This window comes from Myxocyprinus asiaticus, chromosome 33 (assembly GCF_019703515.2).
Source record: "Myxocyprinus asiaticus isolate MX2 ecotype Aquarium Trade chromosome 33, UBuf_Myxa_2, whole genome shotgun sequence".
Classification (NCBI taxonomy): Eukaryota; Metazoa; Chordata; class Actinopteri; order Cypriniformes; family Catostomidae; genus Myxocyprinus; species Myxocyprinus asiaticus.
Genome location: NC_059376.1, coordinates 30725416 through 30742573, shown reverse-complemented (window position 1 = coordinate 30742573; position 17158 = coordinate 30725416). Strand labels below are relative to the sequence as shown.

Here is a 17158-nt window from a genome sequence, read left to right as displayed (position 1 = left end):
TAAAGGGGGCAATACACAGTATTAAGAACTAAGGGTATGCAGACTTTTTAACAGGGGTTATTTAATTTTTTTCTTTGTTGCCATGTTTTGTTTTATGATTGTGCCATTCTGTTATAACCTACAGCTGAATATGAATCCCATAAGAAGTAAAAGAAATGTGTTTTGCCTGCTCACTCATGTTTTCTTTAAAAATGGTACATATATTACCAATTCTCAAAGGGTATGCAAACTTTTGAGCACAACTGTAGTTAATATAGAAGCTCGACTAAAATAACAAAAAGTCACGTTTGCAGTGACATTAAAATTATTTTTTTTACTATATTTGTGTTATTTTAGGATATTAGCATTTTTATACATTTTTGTGCTTTGTAAACATATGACAAATATGACTGGTCTTTAGGGCGGGACTTTGTTTTCTGAAATAGTTTTGCGTGCCCTCGCAAAACGTTTTGCATTCCTTCGCAATAAGTTTTGCATGCCCTCGCAATAGTTTGCGTTCCCTCGCAATAAATTGACCATGTTTTTACTATAGCAACCATAGTTTTACCATGATTTTCATAGTGAAACCATAGTAATAATACAGGAAAACGAAAAATATGGTAATAAAAATCATAATTTTGTGCTTACTATGGTTTTACCACAGTAACCGTAGTTTAACCATGGTATTTGTAGTAAAACCACAGTAACCACAAGATTAACCATGGCAAATCAAAAGTGAAACCTTGGTTACTCTATGGATACAGTACAGTATACTGTATTAAAACCATGTTTTCTTCCAAAAAAATAAAAACATTGTTACTTTTCATAGTCACTACAATATTACTACAGTAAAACCATGTTTTCTGCCAAAAACTATGAGAAGATGCATTTGAAACGCACTGGATTACTAGAGACACTCTGAAACACATTTTTAACCTTAATGTGGGTAGATCAGAATGTTGTCACTCTTTCTCCATTTAAAATTCTGACTAAGTCAGTATTCTTTCTGTATCTCATAGATGGTTTCACTCCTCTCATGCTGGCATCTCTTCGGAGTGGCAGCAGCCCCGATTGTGGCAGCGTGCTAGGCGAGGAGGAGGAGGAAAGTGGCGCAGACGAGCCGGGCACAAATGTCATCACCGATCTCATTGGACAAGGTGCATTGCTTAATGCCCAGACGGACCGCACCGGAGAGACCGCCCTTCACCTCGCTGCACGATATTCCCGCGCAGATGCCGCCAAGAGACTGCTTGATGCTGGTACTGATGCGAATGCTCATGATAAAATGGGCCGCACGCCTCTACATGCAGCTGTGGCAGCAGATGCCCAAGGAGTCTTCCAGGTAAGGGGATTCATCTCCCTGCTAACCCTAATTTCATGTGCAGTATCAGGGTTCCCACGGTTATGGAAATATCAATGAATTTTAAAATTGTGATAAGTCATAGAAAAAATCAATCAATCAATCAATGGAAAATTCTGTTGTGTCTCAACATATACAGTAAGTGACCTTAGATCTGTCTTCATTTCTTTTCTCAAGTCGCGGAATTGTTTGCTTACATTTTCCAGCTGGACAGGAACTACATCTTGATCGTGTTCACATGTTAGCATGGCCTCCACCTCATCACCATCGTCCTCTCGTTCGGACAAGTTGCTTTCATCTTCTGTTATGCTCTGTTGAGTCCCTTTTGTTTGACATTTAAAGGTTTTCCGACTTCTTGTTTTCGTACTCTCATTTTTATCAAGACTTTGAGTTTGATATTTGAATTTAGGGGATTAATCTCTCTGACAGTAGGGAGCTAAAACGTATGCTGCCATCGACTACGCAACTTCAACTGGAAGTCTAAAGTGCAAAAAATTATTTTAAAAAATCGTTATCCAGTAATCACAAAAGTCTTGAATATTCATTGGTTAAAAAAAAATCTAAATGTGTGGAAACTGTGAATAGACATTACTAAGCTGAGTTTAAAGGGATAGTTTGCCCAAAAATGAAAATTCTCTCATCATTTACTCACACTCATGCCATCCCAGATGTGTATGAGTTTCTTCTGAAGAACACACAGATTTTTAGAAAAAAAAAAATGTTGGTCCTAACAATGCTAATAAATGGTGACCAGAACTTAGAAGGTCCAAAAAGCACATAAAAGTAACACATATGACTCCAGTGGTTTAAATCATGTCTTCAGAATCAATATGATAGGTGTGGGTGAGAAACAGATAAATATTTAAGTCCCTTTTTACCATAAAATATCCACCTTTGACCAGCCCAGTCAGTAGGTGGCTCAATGTGAAAGTCACATCCACACCAGAATGTGTAAGTGAAAGTAAAAATGTAGATTTGCAGTAGAAAAGGACTTAAATAGTGATCTGTTTCTCACCCACACCGATCATATTACTTCAGAAGACTTTGATTTAACCACTGGAGTCTTATGGATTACTGTTATGCTGTCTTTATGTGCTTTTGTACACTTTCTGAGTTCTGGTCACCATTCACTTGTATTGTATGGACCTACAGAGTTGCCATATTTTTCTAAAAATCTTAATTTGTGTTCTGCAGAAGAAAGAAAGTCATACACATCTGGGATGGCATGAGGGTGAGTAACTGATGAGAGAATTTTCACTTATGTGTGAACTATCCCTTTAAGTTCATCTTTATATACATCCTGTTGATCATTGGATTATGAGGCTTTTGGGCTGTTAGTTGTTGATTGTAGAAAAAACTGTACATTTATATATCTACTGCTTGCATAACATTATTCAGACTGTATCATTATCGTCCATGTTTTTTAATCTCTATTCAGGTTTTGTGAAAAATTTTCTCTAAATGTGTTTGTGTGCTTGCATGCCACTCATTACTCTTACGTGTTTTGGAATAGATTCTTATTCGTAACCGTGCCACAGATCTTGATGCCCGTATGAATGATGGCACCACACCACTAATCCTGGCAGCCAGACTGGCAGTGGAGGGCATGGTGGAGGAACTGGTTCATTGCCATGCAGATGTCAATGCTGTGGATGACCATGGTGAGATGAACAAACCCATGAACATTATGAAATTTATAGAATAAATATGTGTTGTCTATATGAAAAAAGAATGGTATGGGAATCATTTCTACAAATAAAAATGATGCGTATTTTTAATCTTATTTCCTGTGTCTTATGTTATCCTCAGGTAAGTCGGCTTTGCACTGGGCCGCTGCTGTCAATAATGTAGAAGCCACACTGGTGCTTCTTAAGAACGGAGCCAATCGAGACATGCAGGACAACAAGGTAAGAGCACATACTCTTCCGTTTCTATTGGCTTATTTACATATTTCTTTTGTAAGCGCACAAATTTTTTTTGGCATGTCACTTTAATTATGTTTATTCCATGCTGTAGGAGGAGACTCCCTTGTTTCTGGCTGCAAGGGAGGGCAGCTTTGAAGCTGCTCAAGTTCTACTAGATCACTATTCAAACCGTGACATCACTGACCACCTTGACCGCCTGCCACGTGACACAGCCCAAGAAAGGATGCACCATGACATTGTGCGTCTGCTGGATCAATATAACCTGGTGCACAGTCCACACTCTGGGCCCAACCACATGGGCAATGGTGGGGGGCACTCATCTATGGTCTGTGGGGTGAATGGGACAGGATTCATCGGCATGCGTCCAGGACCGCAGGGCAAAAAGAATCGCAGGGGAGGGAAAGTGGGTGGTGTTGCGGCTGGGACAGCAAAAGACCTGAAAGATGTGAAAGCCAAGAGGCGGAAGAAGCCTGCTGGAGGAGAGGGCCCAGCTGTAGAGGCGGTGGGTGGAGCTAATGGAAGTAAAGTCACGAAAGCAACAGGAGGTCTCTCTGAAAGTTCAGTCACCATGTCACCTGTCGATTCTCTGGAGTCTCCACACTCATATGCCGGAGAGGCTCCGACCACCTCCACCATGGTAAACTCGCCTCCTCTGCTGGGCAACCCGTCCGCAAGGCCCATGCTGCCCCCTGTCAGTCACATGCTGGGCCAGCAGCAGAGCTGGTTGGGTCTTGCCAAACACGGCTACAATGGCCACATGTTTGGCCTTATGCCGCCCCACCAAATGAGCACAGGCCACACGGGCATGCAGCAGCACCACAGCCCTGGCATGCTCACCCCGATGAATGTCACCATGAGCCGTGAACAGCTGCCACCCATTGTCACCTTCCAGATGATGGCAACAGGTAGCGGGCAGAGCCTCCTCAAGCAGACGCAACAGGGGCAGCTGCAGACACAGGGCCAGAACCACGGGCAGGCACATGCCCAACAAAGCCAGCTCCTACACTGCAACCAGAGCATGATGTACCCCATGCCTGATGTGGGGATGCAACACGGCCTGTTGCACAACCTTCAACACCCCCATGGTCACAACCATACCCTCCCTCACGGGCATGGGCTGGCAGAAGGACAAGCACGGCAGGCGGCATCCTATCAGCCACGCCAGAGCCCTGTGGATAAATATCCCACCCCACCCTCCCAGCACAGCTATGCCACTGCTGGCTCCGAGGGAACCACCCCAGGTCACCCAGCACACCCTACCAGCGAACACCCCTACCTCACCCCCTCGCCTGAATCACCCGACCCCTGGTCCTCCTCATCCCCCCACTCCAACTCAGACTGGTCTGATGTCACCACGAGCCCCACGCCTTTAGGAAACCCCCATTCACTGCCTCCTTCCCGCCACACACACATTCTTGAACAGGCCCAACTGCAGCCCCAGTCGCAGTCGCAGTCGGCGCAGCCAGCGCAGTCCCAGCAGTCGCAGCGCAGCAGTGTCTATGCGTAGGATCATTGACCTCAGAAATGCACTCTAACAGTTTAATTGCATGGAACAACCATTTTGATCTCTCTCTCTCTCACTCCAGCTGTCAAGGGAGTGGCCAATTATCACTCTGTCAAATGGTCTTCCTCTCTTTTTCTCTGATCTTCATGTCATTGTTATGTTCTGCATGTTAACCTGTGGTATTTTGTATTATAAATTTCCACTAGCCCAAATATTTAATCTCCCAGAAGTTACTTTGAGATCATAGGGTTGGATCGGACTCAACGCTTGTTCTTTAAGCAGAGAAAAAGCTTTAGGATGTATTTTTTTTAACAAATCCAACAGCCATCTGCAGTCTGAGGCACTGTTACTTATGGACGATTGCACTGCCGAGCTAAGGAGTCTCACCTGTGGTTACTGTCCCCAGTGCGGGGAGGTGTGTAATTTATCCATTTTGAAGGATATTTTCTCATTTAATCTGCAGTCTCTCTTTGATAATTTTTTGTTAAAGCCAGATATGCTTAATTTGGTACCAACATTGATTGATAGATTAATTTGTCTTTTTATATAAAGGGTCAGCTTCATGCCTTCTCATCAGTTTCCCCTTAGATCAACCTGCCTTGTAGTTTTGTATGAATTGAATGTTTCTTTAATGAATTGGTGATACTTTTTGTTTTAAAATTGGTAGCATGATTCTGGACTAGAGGAGGTCCACATTCATGCCCACATCTCAGTTGTGTGGTTCAGAGCTAAACTGTGTTGTAAATAGTTGTCCTTAAAATGTTACATTTTTTATGTATTTCAGTGTATTCTGTTATGGTTAATCCTCTGCCTTGCCAATGTTTAAAATACCGAAGGTAAAAGGAGGTCTGTAAATATGAATGTGTTCCACTTTGTTTCTTTCTAAATGGTATGCAGTATTCTGTGGCCGCACAAACATTACCAACGCAGGTTTGGAGAGCAGTTCCAGCAGCCATTGTCAAGCTGGATCAGCGTTTTGGCAAGGTTTGGTCAAGGAAAGGTTTAGGCAACTATTATCGGTGCCTTTTACAACGTACTTGTAACCATTGTTACTATTTTATTTGTTTTGTTCTGTCTTTTTGTGTTATATTAATATTCTGAGCAGTTAAACTTGTTCTGAAGTTCTTATTTACATGACTTTTAAATACCTGTTATGTTTTTCTTCATCTTAATTACAATCAGCATGTCTGTGCAACCATTCGAATCACTTGGTAATTTACGAATCATACTTTATACAATTTAAATGTTGTACTGTTTTGCTACTTTTGGTTTGTGTTTTTGAGCAAAGCTTTATAAAACTGATTAGTACAATCACACTTTTCTGTGTTTTGCACAATAAAGCCCCTTAGTCTCCAAAACACCAAATAAACACTCAAAATACTGTTTCAACATCCATTAATATGTACATCAGACAAAGCAGTGACAAAATGCTATTTAAAGTCGTCATGAACTGCCGGTATGTTGTATTTGTTCTAATAGGTGGATCAGTGATATTGTTTGCTCCAGGTCAATATTATGAGTGTTCTTTAAACTCACTCTCCCTACAGTGTAGTCATTTTCTTAAATAGTTGGCATCAATGTGTAGCTTCACATATCATTGTATTTTGCCAAAAAAACGAATTTGTTCTTAAGTTGTCCCTCCTGTAGCACTTATGACCATAACTTCAACCGTACAATCTTCAGTGTTTTAGTGTAATTTGAGTGATTAGTGTTGACTGGGTGTTAGTCAACCAAATAAAGATCAAAACGAAGTTCTAGGAGCATTGCATGTTCACCCAAATGTTATGCAAAGCTATTTTTGTATGTGCTGTAAATAATTTTGTTATTCATTTTTTAATGCTGACTGTACCTTCTTTGCCTATTCACCAAATATATGCATAAAATATGCTAGAATGAAGTAATTGTTTCATCTTAGTGTTTTGTAGTTGAATATTTGTGAATTAAAGAACAAAAGTCTGTGTATTGGAAATAAACCAAGCAAGTTGATTACAATAAAGGTGAAACACAAATAAAAGAAAAGCTTTACAAATTAATCCAGCTATATGACTGAGTCCCTTTCTGCAGTTTACATACTGACAAAAAGGTTTACTTACTTAAACATCCTATCCCTTGATCAACATTCACTTTCCACAGCTGGTAATCCTGAATTGTTGCAAAACCTGCAGTTCAAGTGCCTATCAATATTAAATGACCTATGATATATAGAGTATATATGTAAATAAATAAACAATTCCCCATGCATTTTTTGTTTGTAAATTATTAGTTACTATCAATGACACTAGTAATGTGTGATTTTTCTTATTTACTTGATCCCTTATTGTTGAGTACACTGGCATAACAAATTGTTAATTTGATCCTGCATCCTCTCTCATGAATTCATTATTGTAAAAAATTAAAACAAGATTAGGGCCTATATGATTATATATAAGCATGCAAACAAGATGTATTGGTACAAGTTTAGTTTATAACACTTTAAGAATGAATTTGGTTCCTATAAATTAAGGACATTCAATGTCAAGTAGGGAAGAATTGCTACATTTTTTCCCAATTTTCCCTCACTACTACAAATGTACTTGTCATCTATTTGAAAAAGAAACATATACAGGCCTATGCAGTATGTGCCAAGGTAATAGTGCCATTAAAATGTATTTTAATGCATTTTTAATACAAAGTTTAAATTCAAAGTTTGACAGTATTACAACTGCCCTCATTGTGTCTATGACTGAATAAACTGTCCCCGCCCTCCACATTTAACAAAGAGAAGAGTATCATTTTGAAGGTCTGTTGATTTCTGTTTCTTAAAGGAATAGTTCACCCATTTACTCACATTCATGCCATCCCAGATGTGTATGACCTTCTTCTGCAGAACACAAACAAAGATTTTAATAAGAAAAGACTGTCTCAGCTCTGAAGGTTCATAAAATGCAAGTGGCCAGAAATTTGAAGCTCCAAAAAGCACATAAAGTCAGCATAAAAGTAATCCATACAACTCCAGTGGTTTAGTCCATGTCTTCAGAAGCGATATGACAGTTTTTTTTAAACAATAAATTCTCCTCCCTGCCCAGTAGGTGACGATATGCATGATGAATGTGAATTACCAAAAACAAAAGAAGAATGTGCAAGTCGCTACTGGAACACCTATCATATAGCTTCTGAAGACATGGATTAAACCACTTTGGTCATAATGTATGTTGTATGTCGTATATAACGTTTATGCTGCCTTTATGCGCTTTTTAAAGCTTCAAAGTTTTAGTCACCATTCACTTGCATTTAATCGACCAACAAAGCTGAGATATCCGTCTAAAATATTTGTGTTCTGCAGGAGAAAGAAAGTCATACACATCTGGGGATGACTTGAGGGTGAGTAAATGATGAGAGAATTTTAATTTTTGGGTGAACTATCCCTTTAACTTAAGACCAAAGGTATACCTGCGCTAAAAGTCCACACGCAGCGCAACGCATCGCATATAACACAACGCAAGTGTCTCGAGACGGGGTTTTAACAGTTGAAGTAATTTTTGACTTAACACGAGGCGCTCCTGCACGAGACGCTAAAAGCGCATGTTTACATAGAAAACCCCCCTCACAACAATAAAAAAGTAGCGCAGACGAACACATAAACGAGTTCGGTGTGAACGGCACCTCAGGTATCCAACGTTATTCCGTCCGCCAGCCAATTGGTGGAGTCAACGAGTCGCGAAGGGGAGCGAAACAACAAGACACAAGGAAGTACTGCAAGACTGCAGAGATTCAGAAGAAGGTGCTGTGCACCTTTCTTGACAGTCTAGTTTTAATTCGTTATAAAAGAAGTAATCCGCCATGACATCGACACAAAGCAGCTGATCCCTCGTTATGGAGACTCGTTCCTCCGGTTCAATTCATTAACCAACAGCTGAGCTGCAGTAGCTCTCAGTCTTTAACTGTCAAAATTAGACACTACTTAACACTATAATTCACTGTCTGTTGATGAACTCAGATTTATTTACCTGGTACTTATCTACAAGGATGGATATTTGAGTTTTTTTTTTTGTTTGTTTGTTTGCTTTCAAATTCGTAGTTATAAACTACAGAAACTTCTCTTCCGGATCTCTGAGAGGGTGAGTGTTTAAAACGGCATAGTTTATAATTGGGATCATATTCAAATGCAAAACCTTCTGTCTTTTCAAGCCTTTTGTAATTTGTTGGAAAATAATATTAAGTCAGCCATTTGCACATGTAAACGCGGAAATTCTCGCTTATCTGCAAGTGACTTTATTTTCATTAAAGTTTATGAACATTTTGCTCGTTTATTTATCATAGAAATAATTTTACCTGCATTTAAACTTTAGATCATTGTATTTCTTCTTCCTCTTCTTCTATTAAATATTTATAAGCTCTGTCTTACATGAATTAAACTGAAGGGTTAATGTTTGATTTCTTTGTCAAGTACACTATAGTGTGTGGACATAAGCCTTGGCCACGTCATCAGTGTTGTTTATGTCCATTAATATTTACAAAGCTGCTTGCCTGTCAGACCCAGCTGGGACAACATTGTCTTTCAACATCTGTCTGCCCTTTGCCCCCTTTCTCTTTCATGTCACCCCAGCCTGTCTCTGTGAGAGGCTATTACCATGGCATCGGCCAAGCTGAAGTACCTCTCTCTGGGGGTTCTAGTGTTCCAGACCACCTCCCTGGTGCTGACCATGCGGTACTCGCGTACCCTACAGGGCGATGGGCCGCGTTACCTGGCATCCTCTGCTGTGGTGGTGGCCGAACTTCTCAAGATCCTCACATGCATGGGGCTCGTCTTCAAGGATCACAGTATGTTTGCTTTCAACAAAGATATTCATCCTTGTCAACCCATAATGATGCATTGGCCTCTTAGGTTTCCGATTTTTTTTTGGTGTGATCTAAAGACCAGACTCATTGCAATCTGCTCTGGTTTCTTAAAATTGTTTTGATACCTTTTCTTGAAAGCACCACAATCTCAAGAATGTAGTCTAGAATGATGTTAGAAAATCTGCATGCATTTATCTGCTGAGAGGGAGATGTGTGAGACATAGGCTTATTTTATTTGCATTCGTTTGGATAGTCTCTCGTAGCTAGACTTTTGAGTTGGGCATAAAGTCAGGTACAGTTACAGCTCAATATGGCAAAGAATAACTTAGATTGGAAAATACCATCAGACAGATACACTATATTGCCAAATGTATTCGCTCACCCATCCAAATAATTGAATTCAGGTGTTCCAATCACTTCCATGGCCACAGGTGTATAAAATGAAGCACCTAGGCATGCAGACTGCTTCTACAAACATTTGTGAAAGAATGGGCTGCTCTCAGGAGCTCAGTGAATTCCAGCGTGGTACTGTGATAGGATGCCACCTGTGCAACAAGTCCAGTCGTGAAATTTCCTCGCTACTAAATATTCCACAGTCAACTGTCAGTGGTATTATAACAAAGTGGAAGCGATTGGGAATGACAGCAACTCAGCCACGAAGTGGTAGGCCACGTAAAATGACAGAGCGGGGTCAGCAGATGCTGAGGCGCATAGTGCGCAGAGGTCACCAACTTTCTGCAGAGTCAATCGCTACAGACCTCCAAAGTTCATGTGGCCTTCAGATTAGCTCAAGAACAGTGTGTAGAGAGCTTCATGGAATGGGTTTCCATGGTCGAGCAGCTGCATCCGAGCCATACATCACCAAGTGCAATGCAAAGCGTCGGATGCAGTGGTGTAAAGCACACCGCCACTGGACTCTAGAGCAGTGGAGACGCGTTCTCTGGAGTGACAAATCACGCTTCTCCATCTGGCAATCTGATGGACGAGTCTGGGTTTGGCGGTTGCCAGGAGAACAGTACTTGTCTGACTGCATTGTGCCAACTGTGAAGTTTGGTGGAGGGGGATTATGGTGTGGGGTTGTTTTTCAGGAGCTGGGCTTGGCCCCTTAGTTCCAGTGAAAGGAACTCTGAATGCTTCAGCATACCAAGAGATTTTGGACAATTCCATGCTCCCAACTTTGTGGGAACAGTTTGGGGATGGCCCCTTCCTGTTCCAACATGACTGCACACCAGTGCACAAAGCAAGGTCCATAAAGACATGGATGAGCGAGTTTGGTGTGGAAGAACTTGACTGGCCTGCACAGAGTCCTGACCTCAACCCGACAGAGCACCTTTGGGATGAATTAGAGCGAAGACTGCGAGCCAGGCCTTCTCGTCCAACATCAGTGTCTGACCTCACAAATGCGCTTCTGGAAGAATGGTCAAAAATTCCCATAAACACACTCCTAAACCTTGTGGAAAGCCTTCCCAGAAGAGTTGAAGCTGTTATAGCTGCAAAGGGTGGGCCGACGTCATATTAAACCCTATGGATTAAGAATGGGATGTCACTTAAGTTCATATGCGTCTAAAGGCAGATGAGCGAATACTTTTGGCAATATAGTGTATGTAAAACAACTGACCTTTTTGTATTTGTGTGCCGTTTAGGGGCGGTTTTATTTGAAATAGACTGTAACGTGATTATAGGTGTGGGAAAAGATTTATTCCAGATTATGGCATGGGCGTGGGAGCGTCTGTTAACGCTTGTTCAGGAAAAAAAAAAATAATAATTAGGCTTTGTGATGCGAATGTCCATCCAAAAGTAAGATGTTCTGATTATTTTACAGACACAAAGTTGAGTACAGATCTGCTCGTGAATATTTTGTTTGGTTGCTACTTAGTGTCTTAATCGAAATTCTGAATGTCTTTCAAGATTTGATACTAATAACCTGGCAAACTTTGGCAAATCCAGTGAGATATATATAATTTTTTTTTTTTTTCTCCACAAGCACTCATAATATCAACCCGGTACCTTACAAGCATAATTTTGTTTCCTGGCAGTCCCTTTGCAGTCAGGCAATCTGATTGCAATTTTCACAGGTGATTTCCAGCATTGTGAGCAATGTGAATCAGGTGGTCACTGATTGAACTGTGAGGCTGAAACTACATCAGAAAGGAGTGTCTGTGAATGTGCTTCATTATTGCGAGATAACTCCAGTGTTTTTTGTGGAGCAGGTTACAGTGGACGAGCGCTGAGCAGTATTCTGAGACAGGAGATTCTTCACAAGCCTATAGAGACACTGAAGCTGGCTATTCCTTCTGGAATCTACACGCTGCAGAATAACTTGCTCTACGTAGCACTGTCTAATCTTGATGCTGCTACATACCAGGTGAGTTAGTCTCCATTCATTTATGGATCTACACCATCCATCCATTTATAGAGCTACAGCATCCATGCATCCATGCATCCATCCATCCATTTATAAATCTACACCATCCATCCATCTACACATCCCATTCATCTATCCATCCATCGATCCAGTTTTAGATCTGCACAACCCATTCTTCCATCCATCCATTTATAGATGTACAGCGTCCATCCATCCATCCATCCATCCATCCATCCATTTATAAATCTACACCATCCATCCATCCATGTACACATACCATCCATCCATCCATTTATAAATCTACACCACCCATCCATCCATCAATTTTTAGATCTACAGCATCCATCATCCATCCATCCATCCATTTATAAATCTACACCATCCATCCATTTATAAATCTACACCATCCATCCATCTATCCATCCATCAATATTTAGATCTACACAACCCATTCTTCCATCCATCCATTTATAGATCTACAGCATCCATCCATCCATCCATCCATCCATTTATAGAGCTACAGCATCCATCCATCCATCCATCCAATAGAATATAATAATAATAGAATAGTACAGTGATGGTAATCTATTAAACCTAAGCTGCATTATTTTAGAAGGTTTCTCTGTGTTTTTTGTTTGTTATTTTCTCCCCATCATACATCTGTAGGTGACATACCAATTGAAGATCCTGACCACAGCCCTGTTCTCAGTGTCCATGCTGGGCCGTAGGCTTGGGGTGTACCAGTGGCTGTCTCTACTTATTCTCATGGCTGGGGTTGCACTTGTACAGGTAAAGCTGGATGAAATGTATTTGGCCACTAATGGACAGCATCCCTCGAAAACAGATTTACTAAAACTGTACAAAACATTTTGCATTTATGAGTATTTGCCTTGATTTTCCCAGTGTTTTGTTGTATTATTAATGGAATTTGTGCTTGTTTGTTTGCACAGTGGCCAGCGGACTCCCCATCAGACCCTGAGAAAGAGCAGCTGACTGCAGGTTCACAGTTTGTTGGCCTGGTGGCTGTGTTGGTGGCCTGTTGCTCCAGTGGGTTTGCTGGAGTCTACTTTGAGAAGATCCTTAAAGAGACCAAACAGAGTGTGTGGGTCCGGAACATCCAACTAGGTCAGTATGTTTTATTTTGGATTGCATTTAGAAGTGGATCAGTTCTTCTCATATCATCAAAGACTGTTAACTAATCTTGATGTAAAGAGTTTTTGTGGATTTTGCCTGGAGTTTTCAAACAATTGCACATGATCATCAATAAATTGTATTTTTGCTCATAAAAGGCATAGGCTTTTGATAGTGAAAAGTTGGACATGCTAGAGATGTATAATGCTTCTCCACTAAATGTAAACGTTGTTATTTAACCCATGGAGTGCAAAGGAACACTCCAGATTGCACGGGTGAAAATTAGCTGTCAACATGAACACATGGAGCACCACAACACGCATAAGATAAACACACTTTAGTCCTTTTTTTGTACTTTGTATTCTTTCCCTAAGGGGTGTAATAGGATTCCAAGTGCCTCAGTTTATTAAGATGTATCAAGTCAAACCAATATCTAGTTACAGGTACAACCTAGTATGTCCTTGCACTTTAAACACAAATCTCTCAGGTCAAATTCTGAAGCTGAAGTCAGTTTTCATTGCTGCCATGTGGAGTGTCATTGTCGAGTTTATTTTTAACTGGGAATGTGTGAATTGAGCGTCTGTAGTGATTCACCTCCTAGTGTGAACTTCTGTTCATCGTAATGGACTGAGCCAAAAAAATCATTCCTGTTCTTCAATGAGAGCCAACATAATTTGATTCCACCTGTAATATGTTGCACTCATATTAAAGTGTGTCTAAATGATTTAATTCAATGAAGCATGAAGTTTTTTATTAATTCCTTTTCTCATAATTTTTCACATAAAACAATATATTGATTCATTAAATGTTCATAATTTTGATTGTTTATTTTTTTTTCATTCATTCTGACAGTTTTATTTGGAGATGATATATTGAAATGGAGATCACACTCAAATATATTTTAATATATCAAATATATACTAGAATATAGAATATACTAGAACTTACACATATAAGTATGTTCGTCTCAAAGAAAATAACGATTAATGCCTCTCCTTTTATGATACTTCCCCATGTTATGGGGCAGTGGTGGCTCAGTGGTTAAGGTTCTGGGTTACTGATCAGAAAGTTGGGGGTTCAAGCCCCAGCACTGCCAAGATGCCACTGTTGGGCCCTTGAGCAAGCCCCTTGACCCTGTCTGCTCCGTATCATGGCTGACCCTGCACTCTGACACCAGCTTAGCTGGGATATGTGGAAAAAAAAAGAATTTCACTGTATATATGCAAATGTATAACATGTGATAAATAAATACAATTATTATTATTATTATTCTTTTGTACTCCATATGAAATGGTAGTAAAAGTTCCTCTGTGTCTCCTATGTGCAGGCATGTTTGGCCTGGTGTTTGGGGTCTTCGGAATGTTGGCCTATGATGGTGCCAGAGTCAGAGAACATGGAATGTTTCAGGGCTACAACACTATCACCTGGATTGTGGTTGCTCTTCAGGTGAGCCCAGACACTTTGCATTATATAAGGGGGCGTTCACACAGCACATATTCTTGCATTCAGCTGCACTATTGTTTTTCATTGTTGGTCTATGTTCACATGCGTCAGACGGATATTTACATAGTGGTTGCCTTGTTCTCACTGATTTTAATCGTGTCTCACCATTACCATTTTGGCATTTTTAAGACATTCAAATTTACTGTGGTGGTATTGGGAATTGACCCACCAAACATGATACCAAAATCGTAGTTACAGATGAAGATAAATAGTTGAATATTACAGATGAATAGTCTCGAAACCCCTGCGTTCTGTCCTATTTCATTACACCTGTGTTTCGCTCCTTTTGAACACGCGTCCTGTGTGTATGCCCCCAAATACTAGCAATCTTGTTTTTGTACTTCACATGTGATTCGGAATTGATAATTGCTTTCTCATTAACAATTAACAGGGTTGCAAACATGAGAGCTGTTTTCTGAAACACATTAATGCTCAACAATATGAATTTATTTATTTTTCTCTCTCTCAGGCTCTTGGAGGGCTAGTGATAGCGGCAGTCATCAAGTATGCTGACAACATACTGAAAGGCTTTGCTACATCACTCTCAATTATCCTCTCCACATTAATTTCATATTTTTGGCTTGAAGACTTTGAGCCTACCAGGTACTGAGCTTCCTTATATGTGACTGTATGCTTATTTAGGATTTTAGTTGAAGTTTAATTTAATTAAATAAAAGTGGATGGAGCTAAATTAAAATGACCTGAAAAACATTTGTTTTTCTTTCCCATCCAGTGTGTTCTTCCTGGGCACTCTGTTCGTCATAATGGCGACATTTCTCTATGGTTATGAGGGCAAGCCGGCACCGAACCCAAGCAGAGCATGAAAGAAGGGGATGAAAAAGGGATTTACAAAGTGAAAGTGGAGCAGAACAAAAGGATGAAACAAGTGGAAGGACAGAGAAGAGGAGAGGAGGTATAGAGAGGGGAAAAATAGATTGATACAAGGTTGGGTCAGCAGACTAGGCCACTGCTATGCTGAGCTAAAGCAAACTGGGTGAGATGCTTTGGGCCTGAAGGAGAGCCCAAGTATGCCACTGAGTTTCAGTGAAACTCTCCTTTAGAGTATGCCCTAATCAATGTGTTATGGATAAAACCATTTCCAATCGTGCCATAATCTTTCAGAAGATTCCGGAAGAATTGTAACTTTTCTTTTGTTGGACAATCAGGACTCGAACCTTTCTGAGAATTGTGGCACAGAGCTCTTATCCATTTCGGAGAGTTTGGCTCTTCTCATTTGTCATGTATCGTTTGATGTATGTTCATCTCCATGGGGTGATGGCTTTCGGATCGCCTCAGTGGCTCACAGTAATTTACCACATATGAAACTTGAATCTCGCAAAAATGTCATGTTTTGTGGAATTTAGATTACAGATTTGCTCATTGCATCACTGTATTTTTTGTCATTATTCAAACTGCCTAAAGGGATATTTCATAGTTCACCCAAAAATGTTAATTCTGTCATAATTCACTCCCCTTCATGTTCCAAACCCTTATGACGTACTTTCATCCGTGGTATTCGATAGGAGATATTAGGCAGAATGCTAGCCTCAGTCACCATTCACTTTCATTGCATCTTTTTTTCCATACAATGAAAGGGAATGGTAACTAATGCTGACATTCTGCCTAATGTCTCCTTTTGTGTATCATGTAGTAAAGAATGTAATATGGGTTTGAAACAACATGAGGGTGAGTAAATGATGACAGATTTTCAATTTTTTGGGTAAACTATCCCTTTAGGCCCTGAAAAGAAGCTTTAATGTTATTTTAATTGACTGGGTTGCTGGGTTAGTTTCCGTGCTGTAGAAATGAAGGAGATGAATAATGGAACTTTTGTGAAAACCATGTAAACCTTTGATGTTATAACAATACTGATAATAATGTTAGATAGCCAATCAGTTTGTGGAATTTCTCCACTGTCATGATTGCAGATTATTTTACGTATTACCTCTGTCACCAGGCAACCAAGAATACTTGAGTTACTCTGTTATATATGCAAGGAAGTGCTTTTTTAGCTACTTTGCACTAGGTGTGAAGCTATATTAGTCACCGGTGAGGAGTAATGTTAAATCAGGTGTTTATTATTATTATTATTATTATTATTTTTTATTTTATTTTTTTTCAAACAATAATGTGTATTCAAACAATACACATTTTCACCAGGGCAGCACCAAACTTAAATAGGCTTGGCTTTTTCAAAAATGTGTAATTAATGTAAAACAATGCATGCAATCATTCACAGCTTGATTTTTATTTTTTATTTTTTTAAAAGGCTAAAGGTTTCTTCTGTTCTTACATACAGTTGGTTCGGCTTTCAAACCCATGTTTGAAACTTTCAAACCCATCAGTCAGTAAGCTCTAGTTGCCCCAGTCCTTCAGTTATTCAGACCACACTGCCAACCTCAAAATCAATAAACTTCTACCATGACCTCTGAAGATGAGCATGAGTAATGTTGTTACTGAAGTCAGTAAATCCCACATGGCACCATAAGTTTAGTTTGTACAAACGCACTGGCTTTAATGTTTGAGTGAAGTGATTGGATTATTTTTGATAATCTAGCAGTCACTCCTGCTTA

The 17158-nt window shown here is 40.0% G+C and overlaps 2 protein-coding genes across 2 annotated transcripts in view; both read left to right on the top strand.

The window, feature by feature from the left end:
• Positions 1-6801, top strand: part of LOC127424505 (neurogenic locus notch homolog protein 2-like) — an 80087-nt gene extending 73286 nt beyond the window's left edge. The window contains 5 exon segments of the mRNA XM_051669791.1: positions 999-1321; positions 2853-3000; positions 3149-3246; positions 3356-4641; positions 4643-6801. Coding sequence (XP_051525751.1) covers positions 999-1321; positions 2853-3000; positions 3149-3246; positions 3356-4641; positions 4643-4799 — 2012 coding nt within the window. The 3' untranslated portion in view covers positions 4800-6801.
• Positions 6802-8481: 1680 nt separating this feature from the next.
• Positions 8482-17018, top strand: slc35a3a (solute carrier family 35 member A3a). The gene is made up of 8 exons (XM_051669816.1): positions 8482-8865; positions 9354-9568; positions 11797-11951; positions 12618-12740; positions 12902-13076; positions 14410-14528; positions 15055-15188; positions 15319-17018. The coding sequence occupies exons 2-8, from the start codon at positions 9379-9381 to the stop codon at positions 15407-15409; spliced, it is 987 nt and encodes a 328-aa protein (XP_051525776.1). The 5' UTR covers positions 8482-8865; positions 9354-9378; the 3' UTR covers positions 15410-17018.
• The last annotated feature ends 140 nt before the right edge of the window (positions 17019-17158 follow it).